At 37.3% G+C, this 19,174-nt stretch overlaps 1 protein-coding gene across 2 annotated transcripts in view; it reads right to left on the bottom strand.

The window, feature by feature from the left end:
• The window catches only part of LOC110465642 (lipoxygenase homology domain-containing protein 1-like), a 72,215-nt gene that overhangs the window by 50,413 nt on the left and 2,628 nt on the right, over positions 1-19,174 (bottom strand). For both annotated transcript variants that reach the window (XM_021521603.1, XM_021521605.1), the window contains exons 2-11: positions 17,080-17,233; positions 10,036-10,182; positions 9,502-9,656; positions 8,898-9,059; positions 8,462-8,635; positions 7,948-8,113; positions 7,164-7,408; positions 6,506-6,641; positions 6,008-6,152; positions 2,170-2,272 (exon numbers count right to left, since the gene is read on the bottom strand). In XM_021521603.1, the coding sequence (XP_021377278.1) occupies positions 2,170-2,272; positions 6,008-6,152; positions 6,506-6,641; positions 7,164-7,408; positions 7,948-8,113; positions 8,462-8,635; positions 8,898-9,059; positions 9,502-9,656; positions 10,036-10,182; positions 17,080-17,227 (1,581 nt within the window). In that variant the 5' untranslated portion in view covers positions 17,228-17,233. The remainder of the gene's footprint in view (positions 1-2,169; positions 2,273-6,007; positions 6,153-6,505; positions 6,642-7,163; positions 7,409-7,947; positions 8,114-8,461; positions 8,636-8,897; positions 9,060-9,501; positions 9,657-10,035; positions 10,183-17,079; positions 17,234-19,174) is intronic.

Raw genomic sequence — 19,174 nt, 5'->3', positions numbered from 1 at the left:
TGGTTTTATTGTGACTGTATCAGTACACAACATGCTGTTGGTAAGTTACATGTGAAGGTTAAAATTAACACAGGGTGAATATGGTCTTTACGGGTGAAGGGGAATACATGACTCGGTGGACATTTCCTGGTATGCAGTAATCTGTTGTATATTCCAATCCCTTTTTTACTGATGGTTGTCTCCCTTGGTGTCTATATTTTATCTACTTGACTATAATCAAACCCAGTCTGACCTATTCATCAGCAATGAAGAAGTGAGTTTGCAAGTTGTGTGTAAGAGAGATTTAGTTTGTAAGGACAGTGTGACGGAATGGACAAGGGGCATTGTATGGTAAATTAAATCAAATAGTATTAAAATTTGTAAGGGCAGTGTGACGGAATGGACAAGGGGCATTATATGGCAAATCAAATTAAGCTGGTTACTGAATGTGTTGCATAGTGTATAACTTACAGGAATTATTGAATGTGTACTTAAGTATTTTTTTACTTGGAGGAGATATTGAATGTATATAATATAATGTATATTACATATTGGCACCATGTGGCAATAGCAATGCAAATGTTTATGTTTAGATATAAATGTGTACAGTTCAGATTGTTAATCCAGCTAGAGACTGATTCGTGTAATGGCTGCATTTCTCCGGAAGAATGGTTATGTGTCCCCAATTCCCTATCTGGACAGTGGGACAACCAGGCTAGTGGTGGAAGGATTAACGAAGCTCCACTTCATTTGTACTTGAGCTTTTGATATTTTTCAAGTGTATTTTCAGAGATATTTTCAAAAATGTGAAATACATGGAACCTACAAAAACTTGATTATTATCTTTAATAAACTTTGTGTTCACAGTAACATGTATGTTATGTCATTACCATATTAAAAAATTTGGAACTAAGCCAACAATTAGCATAAACAAACTGATTTTTATACAAAACGTGCCAAGCCTATTAATGAGCCCCGACATAATTTGTACATAGTGTTACTGTCAGAGACTTATCTACTGTAACACTGGCTACATTTTATCTACACGATTTACCTCATTTCTTACGTAACTGCTTTATGTAACAGTAATCAACACTGAAACCTTACGATTACCGTGATATCATTCTGATTTCAACCAATTAAAGAGCTGTTAAAAATGATAACATCTGATGATCACTTCCCCCCCCCCCCCCCCCCCCCCGACACTTTTATTGGTTGTTCTGAACGACTTTTATCCCAAAAACAATTCTCTCAAAAATGGTACCTGAACTCTGCTATGTCTGTGCTGGAAATCTGATGAAGCAACCAAACACTGATTGGCCAATATATTAACACACAGTATATTTTTCTTGTTCTGTTATTTCTCGCTCGAAGATCTGTATTTTCAAACAGCCAATAAAACTTCTTTTCTCTTTTTTTCTTTATACAGTTTTTTTAAGAATATAGGATTTTCTGAAATCCATGTTGTTAATATATAAGTATATTAGGACATCTCTTAAAATGGAGTTCTTATCTGCTAGAGGCAAAATCTAAAAATCTAAAAATAAAAACCTGTTTTCAGATTTTCGTTATCATATTAAAATTAAAAACTGTCTTAATCTCATTAGAAATTGGGCTGAATTTTGGTACCACAGATAAGGAGCCTGTTCGTTTATGGGGAACAATGGGTTTTTCTGTTTTTAAATGTAACATGATCGGGTAAAAATCTTGGCAGACCTGTTAAAAGTTTATGCAGGCCCTGCAAGGCCTTGTCAAGGCTCGCCTGAAAGCAGCATCAGATTACTAGGTCCGACCTTATTTCATAAAACGAACAACTCTGGTCCAATCGGTTCAACCGTTTGAATCGCAATAAAAGAAAGCAGCCATGGACAGCTAAGCCTATGTGTGATACAGCTGTCTTGAAAGGTCACTGCGTGGTCAATTTGCACTAAATTAACCTAAAGCAAGTTGTAGGTATTTCTGGACTGTATAATAAATACCCCTTTCTTGACAGTGAATTATCAAATTCTTTTGACATCCTTAATTAATTGTAAATGTTTAGGACTCAGTAAATCCTCATGCATAAATCTACTGCAACTTATCAACTCAAATTAAAACTCCTGTACATGGACAAAGTGTTAACAGTGTAACTAGGTAGGAGTCTTGGTCAGACATCCGTGGTCCTGAGATGTTCAGCACAGCAATGCCTACCTTGTCCAAGAACCAGCCGGGACCAAATCCAGAGTTGTCATGTCCGATACGGACACGTTCCAACCTCCCCAAGCATGGTGATTTCAACATGAACTCGTCCGACCTGGAAGGGGATACAGTATAATATTAGGAGTGGTTCAGGATAATTAACAAAATTAACACCAAGTGGACTGTTATTATAGTGCTACAACAGTGAGAGTTGACTGTTATTATAGTGCCACAACAGTGAAAGTTGACTGTTATTATAGCGCTACGTGCTACAACAGTGAGAGTTGACTGTTATTATAGCGCTACACCAGTGATAGTTGACTGCTATCATAGCGCTATTCCAGTGAGAGATGACTGTTATTATAGTGCTACACCAGAGAAAGTTGACTGTTATTATAGCGCTACACCAGTGACAGTTGACTGTTATTATAGCGCTACGTGCTACAACAGTGAGAGTTGACTGTTATGATAGTGCTACAACAGTGAAAGTTGTCTGTTATTATAGCGCTACAACAGTGAGAGTTGACTGTTATCATAGTGCTACAACAGTGAAAGTTGACTGTTATTATAGCGCTACACCAGTAAAAGTTGACTGTTATTATAGCGCTACACCAGTAAAAGTTGACTGTTATTATAGCGCTACACCAGTAAAAGTTGACTGTTATTATAGCGCTACACCAGTGAGTAGTATAGTGCTACATCAGTGAGAGTTGACTGTTATTATAGCGCTCCACCAGTGAGTATTATAGTGCTACATCAGTGACAGTTGACTGTTATTATAGCGCTACGTGCTACAACAGTGAGAGTTGACTGTTATTATAGTGCCACAACAGTGAAAGTTGACTGTTATTATAGCGCTACACCAGTAAAAGTTGACTGTTATTATAGCGCTACACCAGTGATAGTTGACTGCTATCATAGCGCTATTCCAGTGAGAGATGACTGTTATTATAGTGCTACACCAGAGAAAGTTGACTGTTATTATAGCGCTACACCAGTGAGGATTATCGTGCTACATCAGTGAGAGTTGACTGTTATTATAGCGCTACACGAGTGAGTATTATAGTGCTACATCAGTGAGAGTTGACTGTTATTATAGCGCTCCACCAGTGAGTATTATAGTGCTACATCAGTGACAGTTGACTGTTATTATAGCGCTACACCAGTGACAGTTGACTGTTATTATAGCGCTACACCAGTGACAGTTGACTGTTATTATAGCGCTACACCAGTGACAGTTGACTGTTATTATAGCGCTACGTGCTACAACAGTGAGAGTTGACTGTTATGATAGTGCTACAACAGTGAAAGTTGTCTGTTATTATAGTGCTACACCAGTGAGAGTTGACTGTTATTATAGCGCTCCACCAGTGAGTATTATAGTGCTACATCAGTGACAGTTGACTGTTATTATAGCGCTACGTGCTACAACAGTGAGAGTTGACTGTTATTATAGCGCTCCACCAGTGAGTATTATAGTGCTACATCAGCCAGTGAGAGTTGACTGTTATTATAGCGCTACGTGCTACAACAGTGAGAGTTGACTGTTATTATAGCGCTACGTGCTACAACAGTGAGAGTTGACTGTTATTATAGCGCTCCACCAGTGAGTATTATAGTGCTACATCAGTGAGAGTTGACTGTTATTATAGCGCTACACGAGTGAGTATTATAGTGCTACATCAGTGAGAGTTGACTGTTATTATAGCGCTACGCCAGTGAGTATTATAGTGCTACATCAGTGAGAGTTGACTGTTATTATAGCGCTACACCAGTAAAAGTTGACTGTTATTATAGCGCTACACCAGTGAGTAGTATAGTGCTACATCAGTGAGAGTTGACTGTTATTATAGCGCTCCACCAGTGAGTATTATAGTGCTACATCAGTGAGAGTTGACTGTTATTATAGCGCTCCACCAGTGAGTATTATAGTGCTACATCAGTGAGAGTTGACTGTTATTATAGCGCTACGCCAGTGAAAGTTGACTGTTATTATAGTGCTACCCCAGTGAAAGTTGACTGTTATTATAGCGCTACGCCAGTGAAAGTTGACTGTTATTATAGTGCTACTCCAGTGAAAGTTGACTGTTATTATAGTGCTGGAACAGTGAGAGTTGACTGTTATTATAGTGCTACCCCAGTGAAAGTTGACTGTTATTATAGTGCTGGAACAGTGAGAGTTGACTGTTATTATAGTGCTACAACAGTGAGAGTTGACTGTTATTATAGCGCTACACCAGTGAGTATTATAGTGCTACATCAGTGAGAGTTGACTGTTATTATAGCGCTACACCAGTGAGAGTTGACTGCTATCATAGCGCTATTCCAGTGAGAGTTGACTGTTATTATAGTGCTACACCAGTGAAAGTTGACTGTTATAATAGTGCTACAACAGTGAGAGTTGACTGTTATTATAGCGCTACGCCAGTGAAAGTTGACTGTTATTATAGTGCTACAACAGTGAAAGTTGACTGTTATTATAGCGCTACGTGCTACAACAGTGAGAGTTGACTGTTATTATAGTGCTACACCAGTGAGAGTTGGAGGAACCACTTTATGTAGTGTAAGTTGACTGTTATTATAGCGCTACGCCAGTGAAAGATGACTGTTATTATAGCGCTACACCAGGGAGAGTTGGAGGAACCACTTTATGTAGTGTAAGTTGACTGTTATTATAGCGCTACGCCAGTGAAAGTTAACTGTTATTATAGTGCTACAACAGTGAAAGTTGACTGTTATTATAGCGCTACACCAGTGAGAGTTGGAGGAACCCCTTTATGTCACTGATAATGTTATGGTATCTAAGAAAAAAGGAAGGTTACGATGATTTTGGTGATGTTACATACCGTTTACATCACTTAAACATTTTTGAAAGAAACATACTCACACTTTACTTATGTAACTAGACATGCAAACACTACACCAGTGAAAGTTGACTGTTATAACAGTGCTACAACAGTGAGAGTTGACTGTTATTGTAGCGCTACGTGCTACAACAGTGAGAGTTGACTGTTATTGTAGCGCTACGTGCTACAACAGTGAGAGTTGACTGTTATTATAGTGCTACAACAGTTAGAGTTGACTGTTATTATAGCGCTACAACAGTGAGAGTTGGAGGAACCACTTTATGTAGTGTAAGTTGACTGTTATTATAGCGCTACAACAGTGAAAGTTGACTGTTCTTATAGCGCTACACCAGTGAAAGTTGACTGTTATAATAATGCTACAACAGTGAGAGTTGACTGTTATTATAGCGCTACACCAGTGAAAGTTGACTGTTATTATAGCGCTACACCAGTGAGAGTTGGAGGAACCACTTTATGTCACTGATAATGTTATGGTATCTAAGAAAAAAGGAAGGTTACGATGATTTTGGTGATGTTACATACCGTTTACATCACTTAAACATTTTGGAAAGAAACATACTCACACTTTACTTATGTAACTAGACATGCAAACACTACTGACAAGAGTTTGGAAATCTTGTGTGTAAGGGGAGGTAAGTCTACAATACATCAACTGAATTCTTTCTAAAAAATCTTTGCATCAGCTTTTCTCATTAAATCAAAACTGATTTCATAATTTCATCTGAATTCAAAATCATTTAAAAACACACAATAGCCACAAAATTGACGTGTTTGTAGGTATTTCAAAATAAATTTTTATCCATGCGTAGTTATAACAGGCTAACTTATCAATACTGATATCTCAAATACTGAAGTTTTCCTTATAGTTCTTGTTAGGTCCTATGGTAGTTTGTATGCATTTTAACTTCACTTATTCTGATACACCATTTTTTATCAAGGTTCAAACAATTTTCAAGAAAGAATGACTGATGAAGGGTGCTTACTTTCCACGTCTGAAGTTGTTTGAAGTTGTGTCGAGTCGTTTCTCCCCCGAGTCTCCTGTTTCCCCAAACAAAGTGATGTACACATTGGCGTCTGTACCAGATCCGCGCCCATCACCGGTGTAAACCGTGATCTTGTACTTATTGTCTGGGAAAAAATAATTACAATAGTTGCAAACAGAATATGATATACCGGACAATATATACATATATTTAACAAATATACACGTCATACAAGTATATGTATACTAAATAAGTATACAAACAATAACATCACAACAGACAAGTAAATTTACCAAACACAAATAAATAAATCATCCTAAAATATATATAACAAACATAAATCTTCATCAAACACAGTTACACATTGTTTAACAGCTTTATGATAATTTATGGACATTTTTTCATCAAAGAAGCTTTAAGTTTCAAGAACATTTTCCTTTCATTCTTTAGAAGAATTTAAGTCAAAAACTTTTATTTAACCAAGCACTTAATACCCACCTTTTCTGATACCGAATGGGTCCTTGCTACCGATAAGGTCACGAGAAATGGCACCATCTCCCTCATCTCGTGCAAGCCATTGTCCGCATGGGAAGAAGTATTTCCACTGCTGGTGTTTTAAGTCAGACACCACAATCTATCGACAGGAAAAATGTTTAAACGTCATGTCAATACAAAATAAATTCTTAGTAACAAAAGTAGCCAAAATGTTAAAAATACCAACATTTATCCTGTTTTCCATTGTATAACATCATTACACACAGTTTCTATAACATATGTAATATAACTTTGTGATGTTCTGATATGTAATAAAACGTTATAGACACAATAAGTGCAAGTCATGATGTCAAGTGACATAGAGGCCCGAGTATAATTATGATACTGATGTTTTCTGTGCAGCTAGAAACATTTTATGAAAATAATAATTTCTAGCTTGTTTTCTTTTGAAAGGATTATATTTTTATGCGAATTGGAAAGTGGTGTTAGCGTAATAGGGGTTCAGCAAATACAAATGAATTTGAAGTTCTCCAAAATGAATAATTTATACATCTGTAAATATGTGACAAAAGATTCAAAACTAAGTAATTTTCAGAACTACATAACATACAGGTGAGCAGTTGTTCTTTATTACAAGTGTTAGAAATAAAACACATCTCACCCTCTCCAGGTACCAGCCGGCTCCTATCCCTGTGTTATCATGCTCTATTCGCACTTTACGCATCGGCCCAACACATTTTGTCTTTATTTTGAAAATGTCACTACTGCCTCGTTCAAACGTTTTGCCTGTGTTGTTTTTGAGCGGTATTTTCTCTGTAGCACCGGTTCTACCGTAGATTGTCAGATACACATTGGCGTTAGTTGCTCCATTCATCTTGTCACCAGTCACCGTCACGATCTCGTAAGCTGTAACACGAGACAACAATTACTAAACATAGCTACAATCTATGTGATTTTAGTCACTGTCATCATCTTGTAAACTTTAGTGCTGTAAAATATGTTTATTATATAAAAATATCAAATGCATATTAAATGTGTCGCAACGTTTCATGACTGACTTGTCCCTTTGTCAGGCTATGACTCATTAAGCATGAGTTTGAGTCATAGCTGGACAAAGGGACCTGTCAGTCTTGAAATGTCGCGACATGTTTAATACATACATTGTTCGTGTTGAAAGTGAAACTTTGATGATCCATATTTCAAACTGATGAATCTCGTTGAAGATATCACTGAAAACAACAATTTGTTTTGCCTTACACATTATGAGTAATATTATCTCAGGATCTATTTTGGATCCCCTTATGGATATTTTACTTATATATGTACGATACATAAGGAACATAATTAAAGCTCGTAACAAACAAATCATTTGGGTCCTATCAGTGTCCTTATGTGGATTTCTGTAGCCAACAACTCTATGCTTCCCATTTGGTAGGACGACTTACTGGTATTTGGGGACATGCGAGGGAATAGTTCGCGCTGTGTTTGTTGGTCGCCGTGGACGAGGGACAGCCACTGATTACACACAAACACCCAGCTCTTCTTACTCTTGACGTGGACGACTTCTATCTCCCGAAGGAACCAGGCGTCCTCCTTCTTTGTACCATTGTGCTATTTATGAGACAAAATATCATCATCGATAAAAAAATTGAATGCTAATACCTTAGAATAAAGATGTCAGTGTCAATTTAGCCAAACAACCATATCCTTATTGTAAGTATTACACAATTTAGCCAAACTAACCATTTCCTTATTGTAAGTATTACACAATTTAGCCAAACTAACCATAGCCTTATTGTAAGTATTACACAATTTAGCCACACTAACCATATCCTTATTGTAAGTATTACACAATTTACTCAAACTAACCATATCCTTATTGTAAGTATTACACAATTTAGCCAAACTAACCATATCCTTATTGTAAGTATTACACAATGTTAAGACTGTTCTGCTCACCTCAATGACTACAGACTTAAGGTTGCCCACATTCTGTCCACGGATTTTGAATATGTGAGTGCTATCTCGGGAGAATCGGAAGGCAACATCTTTGTTAGATTTGACAGAACCAGCTTTCTTGGTGAGCCTTGTTTTAGGTATTTTACCCTTCAGACCTTTTAGAGTGACAAAAACCTGGCCAATGGAAGAAGAATACACATGGATTAGTAACATGTAGTCAGAACCTACACATAGACTTTAGGTTTTGGCAAAGTCAAAATGATCCAAGAACGTCACACTGTTCTATCATTAAATATTTCAGTGTTATGATTTTGAGTCCGGTGAAGAGGATCTTTATGGATCCTCTATTGGTAAATAAACTTAACTTAAAGTCAGATCTACCCCAAGTAACATGCAAATTAAAATTGACACAAAGATATATATTTATGAGTCTTACTTTGGCATCTGTGCTTGCATTCTTTAGGTCCCCTGTGGTAACAGCAACCTTGTAGAGTGCTGTCTCGTTTCCTGAGGACTTTCCCGAACCAGTCTTAAATCTCTTACTTCCTCCTGTCATGTAACTACTGGCACTAGAGGGTCGTGACCCCCAGCCTCGTTTCTGTACACAAAAATACAATGTAGTATCAAAGCACTATACGATGTTACCGTAACATAATATAAAGCTTTTCTAAAACTTGTACATTATACAATGTAACAAAAATAACATACAATGTAACAAAGATGTAATACAATGTAACAAAAATGTCATACAATGTACAATGTTTAGTTACAAAAATTAAAGTTTGAAACATACACCATACAATGTTTGTGCAGAAACATTCTAAGCTACAATGTGTTTTATTTCAGTAAAAATATGTTTTTCATAAACATGTAATGATAGAATTTTATTTCTGTTTGTTTTTCCAACTTTATACATAGTAAAACTGGCAAGTTGCCTGAAGTTATTGCTGAACTAAAACTATGTATAGGTAAAATAATTGTTTTGCTTTTAAAACTGCTCTTTTATCTGGACCCTTTATGTGACCCTTCCCAATGCTTACCACTGCAGCAGCTGCCTGTATGAGTCCAAAGCGTCGATCAAAGTATTCTGAGAGATGAGGGTCGTTGAGGGGGTCATAGGGTGGAAAAGGGGGCGTCTTACCCCCTCTGTCTACAGGGTCATACATGGAGTTGCTATACACATCTTTTTTCCGGGCTGTAAACACACATATAAATCAATGATATATAATTACATAAATGTACAATCAAACATACATACTCTTGATAATTCAGTTTTCAACAGCGTACCAAACATAGAATCTTACTTACAAATGAATCATAGCATCTTTTTCATGCAAGAGTCATTCAGTTTACGAGAAATACTGGTCATACTGAAATTGACTTTTAGGGATTTCACAATGGGGGTAAATGGTACCTAACTCATTCCCAAATATAACACTTCACATGTCATCGTGTATGAGTATTGTAGCAGAAAGAATGATACCAAGAGTACCGCTCATCTGTATAAGATGTTAAATACAGGGCGTGGACTTGAAATCGAGCATGGCTTCATCACTAGTAAATAAAGTACATACGTGCATAAGGGGCCCGCCGACTGAACTCTGTATCCCATGTGTGGTGATGGAGTGACACATTGTAATTGGGCCGGGCTGGGACTCGGTCGTACTTTGGTCCACGCCAGGGTTCTGAGTGACTGTTGGTTGTGATGCGTCGCATTGGAGCTGAAAAATAGTAACAAAACAATGTTATTCAGTAAGACAATCTAGTTGTGTTGAAATTATATCAAACATGTCAATTACATCGAACAGGACAAATATCATTACTCAAAATTTCATTTCCATAAAATATTATTACAAATAATAATCTATGGAAATTCATTAGTTCCCTTTGGAGACTGTTCAAAGTCTAAGTTTCATACGTTTCCCGGCCTCCACACCTTGGCACATCAATCTGCTACATACACAATGATAGGTATTTTGTTGACGACCATATACTGTAATGTTGTTAATGTTGTTTTTCCATTCTGGTCAGTTTTAAAGATGGGTTCCCACTATCATTTGTTATTTTTAAACATTACTGACATGCATTTTCTTCTGGTATTTGACTTACCGGTAAGCTAAGTATATAACGTCCCCACAGTATGATATTGTGTAGCAATCTCAGTATATTTTGATATGATTAAAAATCCCATCCCAGCAGGCTGTAAGCTTACCTGTGGTATGCGGTTGTGTGGTACATATACACAACAGATTTATTCTAAAATCCAAGGGTTGTCAGGTTTTACTTTGTCTTTTACTGCACATTTAATACATACATCCACAGCCATACATTGTTTTTGTTAATCAAATGAGCTGTATAATTAGCATGGAAGATACGAGTCATGTTACTAAATGCAACTGTACTGAAACTGTTTTTCATTATCCTAGCACTTTCCTTTATGATTTTCTTTATCTGATGTTGTTTCCGGAAATCAAGAACTAAACTTTGATATTGGAAGAAAAAAGTTATCAAAACCATTTTTATATTTTTAAAACTGGTAGTGAATTACTGCTGAAAATCAGTTGGATAAAATCTTATGTGTATCTGAAGGAATAATTCAGTTAGTATCCCTGGTAAAATTAACTTTGATTAACATGACAAATAATTTCTATTAGATTCTTGGACAAACTACAGTAAGCAGGCAGGGTAAATTTTAACAAGTATCTTGAAAAAGAGGCGAATAATATGTTTCTAATCTATGCATACCAAAAATAAATGGTCCTTTATAATTCTCTTGGGAAAAGTAAAAATAATGATCGACCAAGCATAAATTCCAAACTCATTCAGACTTTATAGGAAACAGATGATTCTTTGAATCTATTTTATAATAAATATCACACCATCAGACTATTCGATATCAGCATAATACTTCACTTGCCAACCTATTGAATGGGGATATTTCGCACGCTCTAGGAATAGTTTAGCAAATTCACTGAATTGAAATATTAAGATAAAGGGTCTTAAATCAGGAGTCTGCCTCCTATCAGGACTCTCGGTTTGATATTCTGTATAGTGCCAGTATGTAGTGGTTATCTCTAGAGATCTACCTGGTTTTCCCCAGGTGACACTAGCTTACACCGCTAGCTTACACCGGCAGCCATCAATACTTAACTACACAATGTACTGACATGCAACTCTCTGCACTAATAGTGCAATGTCATTCTATAGTACACAAGACTAGCCTCAGGTTCAATCTCCTGTTTTTACACAGATGCTATAAATGTTATAAAACATTGATGTTATTTTTAACCTGTGCACATAAAAATTAGCCGAAATACTTGAAGTTTGAAATTGTTACGCAAATAAAGCAGGTTTAATATGTCCTAGAAGTTAACCTGTTCCTATATGTGGCTCGACACAGATTACATAACCCAATCAGTCAGACAACATTGATGAGGGAAAATCAATAAAATCACCGAGGTTAACAACATAATGCTTTACATGATGAGTAGTCATTGATGTCAGAAAGAGCAATGTCATGGAGACTCTTAATAATCTGGGTGCTAAGAATGGTTTCTTCTGGCCAGATTTAATGGAAAACATTAATAGAGGGGACCTAAATAATCTGGGAAGTAAATACAAGTGCTTGTTTCCTGCTGGCTAGCTTTAATGGAAAACATTATTAGAGGAGGACCCTCAATCATCTTTGTTCTATGGGTGCTTGATTTCTGCTGGCTAGATTTAATGGAAGAAAACATTAATTAACAGAGGGGGACTCTAAATAATCAGGGTGCTGTTTGAGAACTCCAAAGCATGCCTATTTGAAGGATTGTCTGAAATAGTTAAATAAAAAACAGTTGAAAATGAAGTGTTTTCCTTTCTTTATAGCAAAATTGTTTGATTCCTCAGAAACCTCCATAACAAATATTACCATCCTGGTAGAAATATTGCCTTCAAAACTTCCACCAAAAAACGATTTTGGAATAAAAATATAAGTCTAAAGCTGGTCAAAATTTAAAATAAACAAAATTTCTGTTTGCCTCCTTACAACCATGTTTAACCCTTGAGAAACCACAATGCTTAATATCACCATCCTAGAAGAATTATTGAGTGTCTATAGTGAATTCAATTAACTTTTCTCTTTTGACATGCTTGCATCAATATTTTACTCCATAGGAACCTCCATGCCAAATATCAGCATTCTGGTATTGAAGATACTGAAGCTGCATTACTGAATTTCAGCACTTACACCAAAACTTCAATAGGGATATTTGGCAAATGTAGTCGATGTTCAAAATAGATAAAAAAATGCACTGCATCAACGTTGGACTCCAAGGGAACCTTCATGCCAGCTATCAGCATCCAGGTACAAATACTGAATGTTATATCGATGAAATTTGACACTTGCACTAAATTAAACATTGACAGACATTTGGGCCGGGCTGACAATAAGGCTGCTTTCCCCCTTCCCACCCTCCTATCTACAAATTGGTGAGGTAAACACCCCCTTCCCCACCCTCCTCTCTACAAATTGGTGAGGTAAACACCCCCCTTCCCCACCCTCCTCTCTACAAACTGGTGAGGTAAACACCCCCCTTCCCCACCATCCTCTCTACAAATTGGTGAGGTAAACACCCCCCTTCCCCACCCTCCTCTCTACAAACTGGTGAGGTAAACACCCCCTTCCCCACCCTCCTCTCTACAAACTGGTGAGGTAAACACCCCCTTCCCCACCCTCCTCTCTACAAATTGGTAAGGTAAACACCCCCTTCCCCACCCTCCTCTCTACAAATTGGTGAGGTAAACACCCCCTTCCCCACCCTCCTCTCTACAAATTGGTGAGGTAAACACTATCACAGAGAACTGACTTGTATTCCTTTCATCTATACTTACTGTAACACATATCTCACCTGTCTAATCAGAATCTCCTACCTGTCAAATAAATCTCACAAGAAGCTGAACTATTAGGAACCATGTCTCAAATATATCTCACCTGTATATCATTATGAGCTCCTACATATACCTATCAATATATCTCACCTGTACAGTACTATGAGGATCTATTACCTGGCAATATGTCTTACCTGTTTTATTAGGAACTTGACTACCTACCTACTATGTATCCAGTAAACCTCACCTGTTGATCCTGTATCATTTTAATGTAAATTTCGGCCTTAAACAAACCAGCCAATAGCTTGTGTAAACCTTGTACTGTTATACCAATGGGGGACATTCCTAAGACACATCAGCATGCAGTTTGTGGATTAAAGTCTCACAACCTTTTATTACTATTTCTTATAAAAGGATCTACTCCTATCCAATGAAAATGTAGCCATTTTTATGATATTTAAAGGTATACTGAAAGTTTTATGATCCACATATCATTGCATTACGGTACATTAGGCGTTAACCTCCCCACATCATGTACAGAGGGTTTCTATCCTACATACTTTACACACACGAGTGTAGTTGTAGTGAATGACCAATCAGAGTATGGTCAGGTATACCAGAGTATGGTCAGGTATACCAGAGTATGATCAGCACACCTGAGTATAGTCACAGTGAATGACCAACTAGAGTATGGTCAGGTATACCAGAGTATGGTTAGGTATACCAGAGTATGATCAGCACACCTGAGTATAGTCACAGTGAATGACCAATCAGAGTATGGTCAGGTATACCAGAGTATGGTCAGGTATACCAGAGTATGATCAGCACACCTTAGTTTAGTCACAGTGAATGACCAGCCAGAGTATGCTCAGGTATACCAGAGTATGGTCAGGTATATCCAAGTATGAGCAGCACACCTTAGTATAGTCGCAGTAATGACCAACCAGAGTATGGTCAAATATACTCGAGTATTTCTAAACACCTGAGTATGATGACAGTGAATGACTGATGAGAGTATGGTCAGATATACCTGAGCACATGACCCACAGATCTGAGTATAGTCATGGTGAATGGTAAACCTGAGTATTGTTAAGTATCCTTAGTTTGACCATTGTACACTGAACACAGTGAACAACGAACAGAATATGGTCTCACCTGAGTAAGATCAAAGTGAACGACAACCAGAATATGGTCTCACCTAAGTATGATCAAAGTAAACGCCAAACAGAATATGGTATCACCTGAGTAAGATCAAAGTGGACGACAAACAGAATGTGGTCTCACCTGAGTAAGATCAAAGCGAACGACAACCAGAATATGGTCTCACCTGAGTGAGATCAAAGTAAACGACAACCAGAATCTGGTCTCACCTGAGTGAGATCAAAGTAAACGACAACCAGAATATGGTCTCACCTGAGTAAGATCAAAGTGAACGACAAAAAGAATGTGGTCTCACCTGAGTAAGATCAAAGCGAACGACAACCAGAATATGGTCTCACCTGAGTATGGTCAAAGTAAACGCCAAACAGAGTATGGTATCACCTGAGTAAGATCAAAGTGAACAAAAAACAGAATGTGGTATCACCTGAGTAAGATCAAAGTGAACGACAAAAAGAATGTGGTCTCACCTGAGTAAGATCAAAGCGAACGACAACCAGAATATGGTCTCACCTGAGTAAGATCAAAGCGAACGACAACCAGAATATGGTCTCACCTGAGTATGATCAAAGTAAACGCCAAACAGAATATGGTATCACCTGAGTAAGATCAAAGTGGACGACAAACAGAATGTGGTCTCACCTGAGTAAGATCAAAGTGAAAGACAACCAGAATATGGTCTCACCTGAGTATGGTCAAAGTAAACGCCAAACAGAGTATGGTATCACCTGAGTAAGATCAAAGTGGACGACAAACAGAATGTGGTCTCACCTGAGAAGATCAAAGTGAACGACAACCAGAATGTGGTCTCACCTGAGTAAGATCAAAGTGAACATATCTCAAAAGTAAGATCAAAGTGAACAGCAACCAGAACAAGGTCTCACCTGAGTAAGATCAAAGTGAATGACAAGAATATGGTCTCACCTGAGTGAGATCAAAGCAAACGACAACCAGAATATGGTCTCACCTGAGTAAGATCAAAGTGAATGACAAACAAAGTGAACGACAAACAGAATGTGGTCTCACCTGAGAAGATCAAAGTGAACGACAACCAGAATGTGGTCTCACCTGAGTAAGATCAAAGCGAACGACAACCAGAATATGGTCTCACCTGAGTGAGATCAAAGTAAACGACAACCAGAATATGGTCTCACCTGAGTAAGATCAAAGTGAAAGACAACCAGAATATGGTCTCACCTGAGTATGGTCAAAGTAAACGCCAAACAGAGTATGGTATCACCTGAGTAAGATCAAAGTGAACGACAAACAGAATGTGGTATCACCTGAGTAAGATCAAAGTGAACAAAAAACAGAATGTGGTATCACCTGAGTAAGATCAAAGTGAACGACAAACAGACTGTGGTCTAACCTGAGTAAGATCAAAGTGAACGACAAACAGAATGTGGTCTCACCTGAGAAGATCAAAGTGAACGACAACCAGAATGTGGTCTAACCTGAGTAAGATCAAAGTGAACGACAGACTGTGGTCTAACCTGAGTAAGATCAAAGTAAACGACAAACAGAATATGGTCTCACCTGAGTAAGATCAAAGTGAACGACAACCAGAATGTGGTCTCACCTGAGTAAGATCAAAGTGAACGACAAACAGAATACGGTCTCACCTGAGTAAGATCAAAGTGAACAGCAACCAGAATAAGGTCTCACCTGAGTAAGATCAAAGTGAATGACAAACAGAATGTGGTATCACCTGAGTAAGATCAAAGTGAACGACATACAGAATGTGGTATCACCTGAGTAAGATCAAAGTGAACGACAGACTGTGGTCTAACCTGAGTAAGATCAAAGTGAATGACAAACAGAATGTGGTCTCACCTGAGTAAGATCAAAGTGAATGACAACCAGAATATGGTCTCACCTGAGTATGATCAAAGTAAACGACAAACAGAATATGGTATCACCTGAGTAAGATCAAAGTGAACGACATACAGAATGTGGTATCACCTGAGTAAGATCAAAGTGAACGACAAACAGAATGTGGTCTCACCTGAGAAGATCAAAGTGAACACCAACCAGATTATGGTCTCACCTGAGTAAGATCAAAGTGAACGACAACCAGAATGTGGTCTCACCTGAGTAAGATCAAAGTTAATGACAAACAGAATGTGGTATCACCTGAGAAAGATCAAAGTGAACGACAAACAGAATGAGGTATCACCTGAGTAAGATCAAAGTGAACGACAACCAGAATGTGGTCTCACCTGAGTAAGATCAAAGTGAACGACAAACAGAATGTGGTATCACCTGAGTATGGTCATATATACCTGAGCACATGACCAACACACCTGAGTATCGTCATGGTAAATGGCCAAACTGAGTATGGCCATATATACTTGGGTATGATCATATGCCCCTTCAAGATTATATGGTTGCGGTGTATTAAATTATGGTCAAATGTACTGGAATACGGTCATATTTACCTAAATCATCAAATAAAATATCTCAATAAATGTAATACCAAATACGGTCAAATGTACTGGAGTACGGTCATATTTACCTAAATCATCAAATAAAATATCTCAATAAATGTAATACTAAATACGGTCAAATGTACCTAAGTATGATGTACATACCTGAATATGGTCTGTCACGCTTGACCACATTATTTCCGGCAGCATAAGGTGGCCGTGGTTCAATATAGCGCATCTGACTAGACAGTGGTTTGTCTGGAAATGACATACATCGCTTGACAGCCTCTGAATTTGTACAAGGTGCCTGCATTCTTCACTGAAAACAAAATACAAATCGGTCATATCACTATCGCCCTCAACAGAAAAAATTAGACCTTTCTCGGATTACTCCACAACACAGACCTGACCTGTTAGCTTATATATGATACATTTACACTTAATACATTATTTGAGTTCCTTACTTTTTCATTGATTTACAGACAGAATGTTGAACTAGCTTCTTGAACTGCTTAGGCCTTATGGTATGAAGGATATGACAAGCCATGAGGTCTGTTTGACACAATGTGTGCTGGTATAAAAATAATAAATATTATCCTGATACAAGTCCTAAAGAACTCTGTCTGGGTGGGAAGGTGACAGAACAATATATATCTGTTTGACACAATGTGTGCTGGTATAAAAATAATAAATATTATCCTGATACAAGTCCTAAAGAACTCTGTCTGGGTGGGAAGGTGACAGAACAATATATATCTGTTTGACTCAGTGTGTGCTGGTATAAAAATAATAAATATTATCCTGATACAAGTCCTAAAGAACTCTGTCTGGGTGGGAAGGTGACAGAACAATATACATCTGTTTGACTCAGTGTGTGCTGGTATAAAAATAATAAATATTACCCTGATACAAGTCCTAAAGAACTCTGTCTGGGTGGGAAGGTGACAGAACAATATACATCTGTTTGACTCAGTGTGTGCTGGTATAAAAATAATAAATATTACCCTGATACAAGTCCTAAAGAACTCTGTCTGGGTGGGAAGGTGACAGAACAATATACATCTGTTTGACTCAGTGTGTGCTGGTATAAAAATAATAAATATTACCCTGATACAAGTCCTAAAGAACTCTGTCTGGGTGGGAAGGTGACAGAACAATATACATCTGTTTGACTCAGTGTGTGCTGGTATAAAAATAATAAATATTACCCTGAAACAAGTCCTAAAGAACTCTGTCTGGGTGGGAAGGTGACAGAACAATATACATCTGTTTGACTCAGTGTGTACATGTCTTGCTGGAGAACAAGTCTAGAAAGCCCAAAGTGACTTACCATTAAACCAATCCCCTTACAATACAAAGCACTGAGATAGGGAGGCAATGCAGTACCCTGAAAGGCTCAGTAGAGTTAATCAAACAGTTATCAAAGACACAGAAAGTGGGAGACAACACACACTGTTATAGAAGTGGAAAATCCATTAGTGGAACAATTTCTTCATATAGGTCCATGGAAAACACTGTGATTTAAACATAGTGTGAAGGCAATGAAGCCAAACACATGTAAGTTAATGAATAATTGACTCAAGATGAAATAAAAAAAGTTAAATAAAATGTGTCACTTTCTTAGATTTTGATCCAATATTATAATATTATATATATATTATAATTATATATCTGCCAACAACCTAGCTTACTGAGGAAACACTGGATGTGACTGACAACATTTCGGTACTTAGTAATGGTAAACTAGTATTAAAATTAAGGATTCAGTCTATAAATTATCAAACTGATGATATTTTTATAAATCTTTTGCATAAATACATAAACATACACATGTGTTGTGACCCATATCAGTATAGCATATGTGTATTTCAGACATTTGTAACATGACCCTGTGATCTACTCGTTCCAAGCAGTACGGACGGAGACCTTCATGGGCTTGTTGACTCCAATCAATCAATCGTTAATTAATCGGCGTTATAAACACCAAGCTACCTTTCATGCTACTTTTCCTGTTTTATACCGTTTATTTTTAGGATTTTTTTTTTTATTTTCAATTTTTTTCTTCTTCAAATCTGACTCCAAAATCATACCTGCACACTATACCTTAGTGTGCACTATACCTGCAAATTAACGGTATGTTTTTTCATTTAAAAAAAACAACCAGAGAGACAGACTATGTACTTATATTTCTATACCAGAGGCACTAACTTAACTCATTTATACCAGAAAAGGGTTGCTCAATCATGCAAAAAAGGTGTCC

Source organism: Mizuhopecten yessoensis, unplaced genomic scaffold (assembly GCF_002113885.1).
Source record: "Mizuhopecten yessoensis strain PY_sf001 unplaced genomic scaffold, ASM211388v2 scaffold1591, whole genome shotgun sequence".
NCBI lineage: Eukaryota > Metazoa > Mollusca > Bivalvia > Pectinida > Pectinidae > Mizuhopecten > Mizuhopecten yessoensis.
The sequence above is the reverse complement of the archived record's forward strand: the minus strand, read 5'-3'. Positions and strand labels throughout refer to the sequence as shown.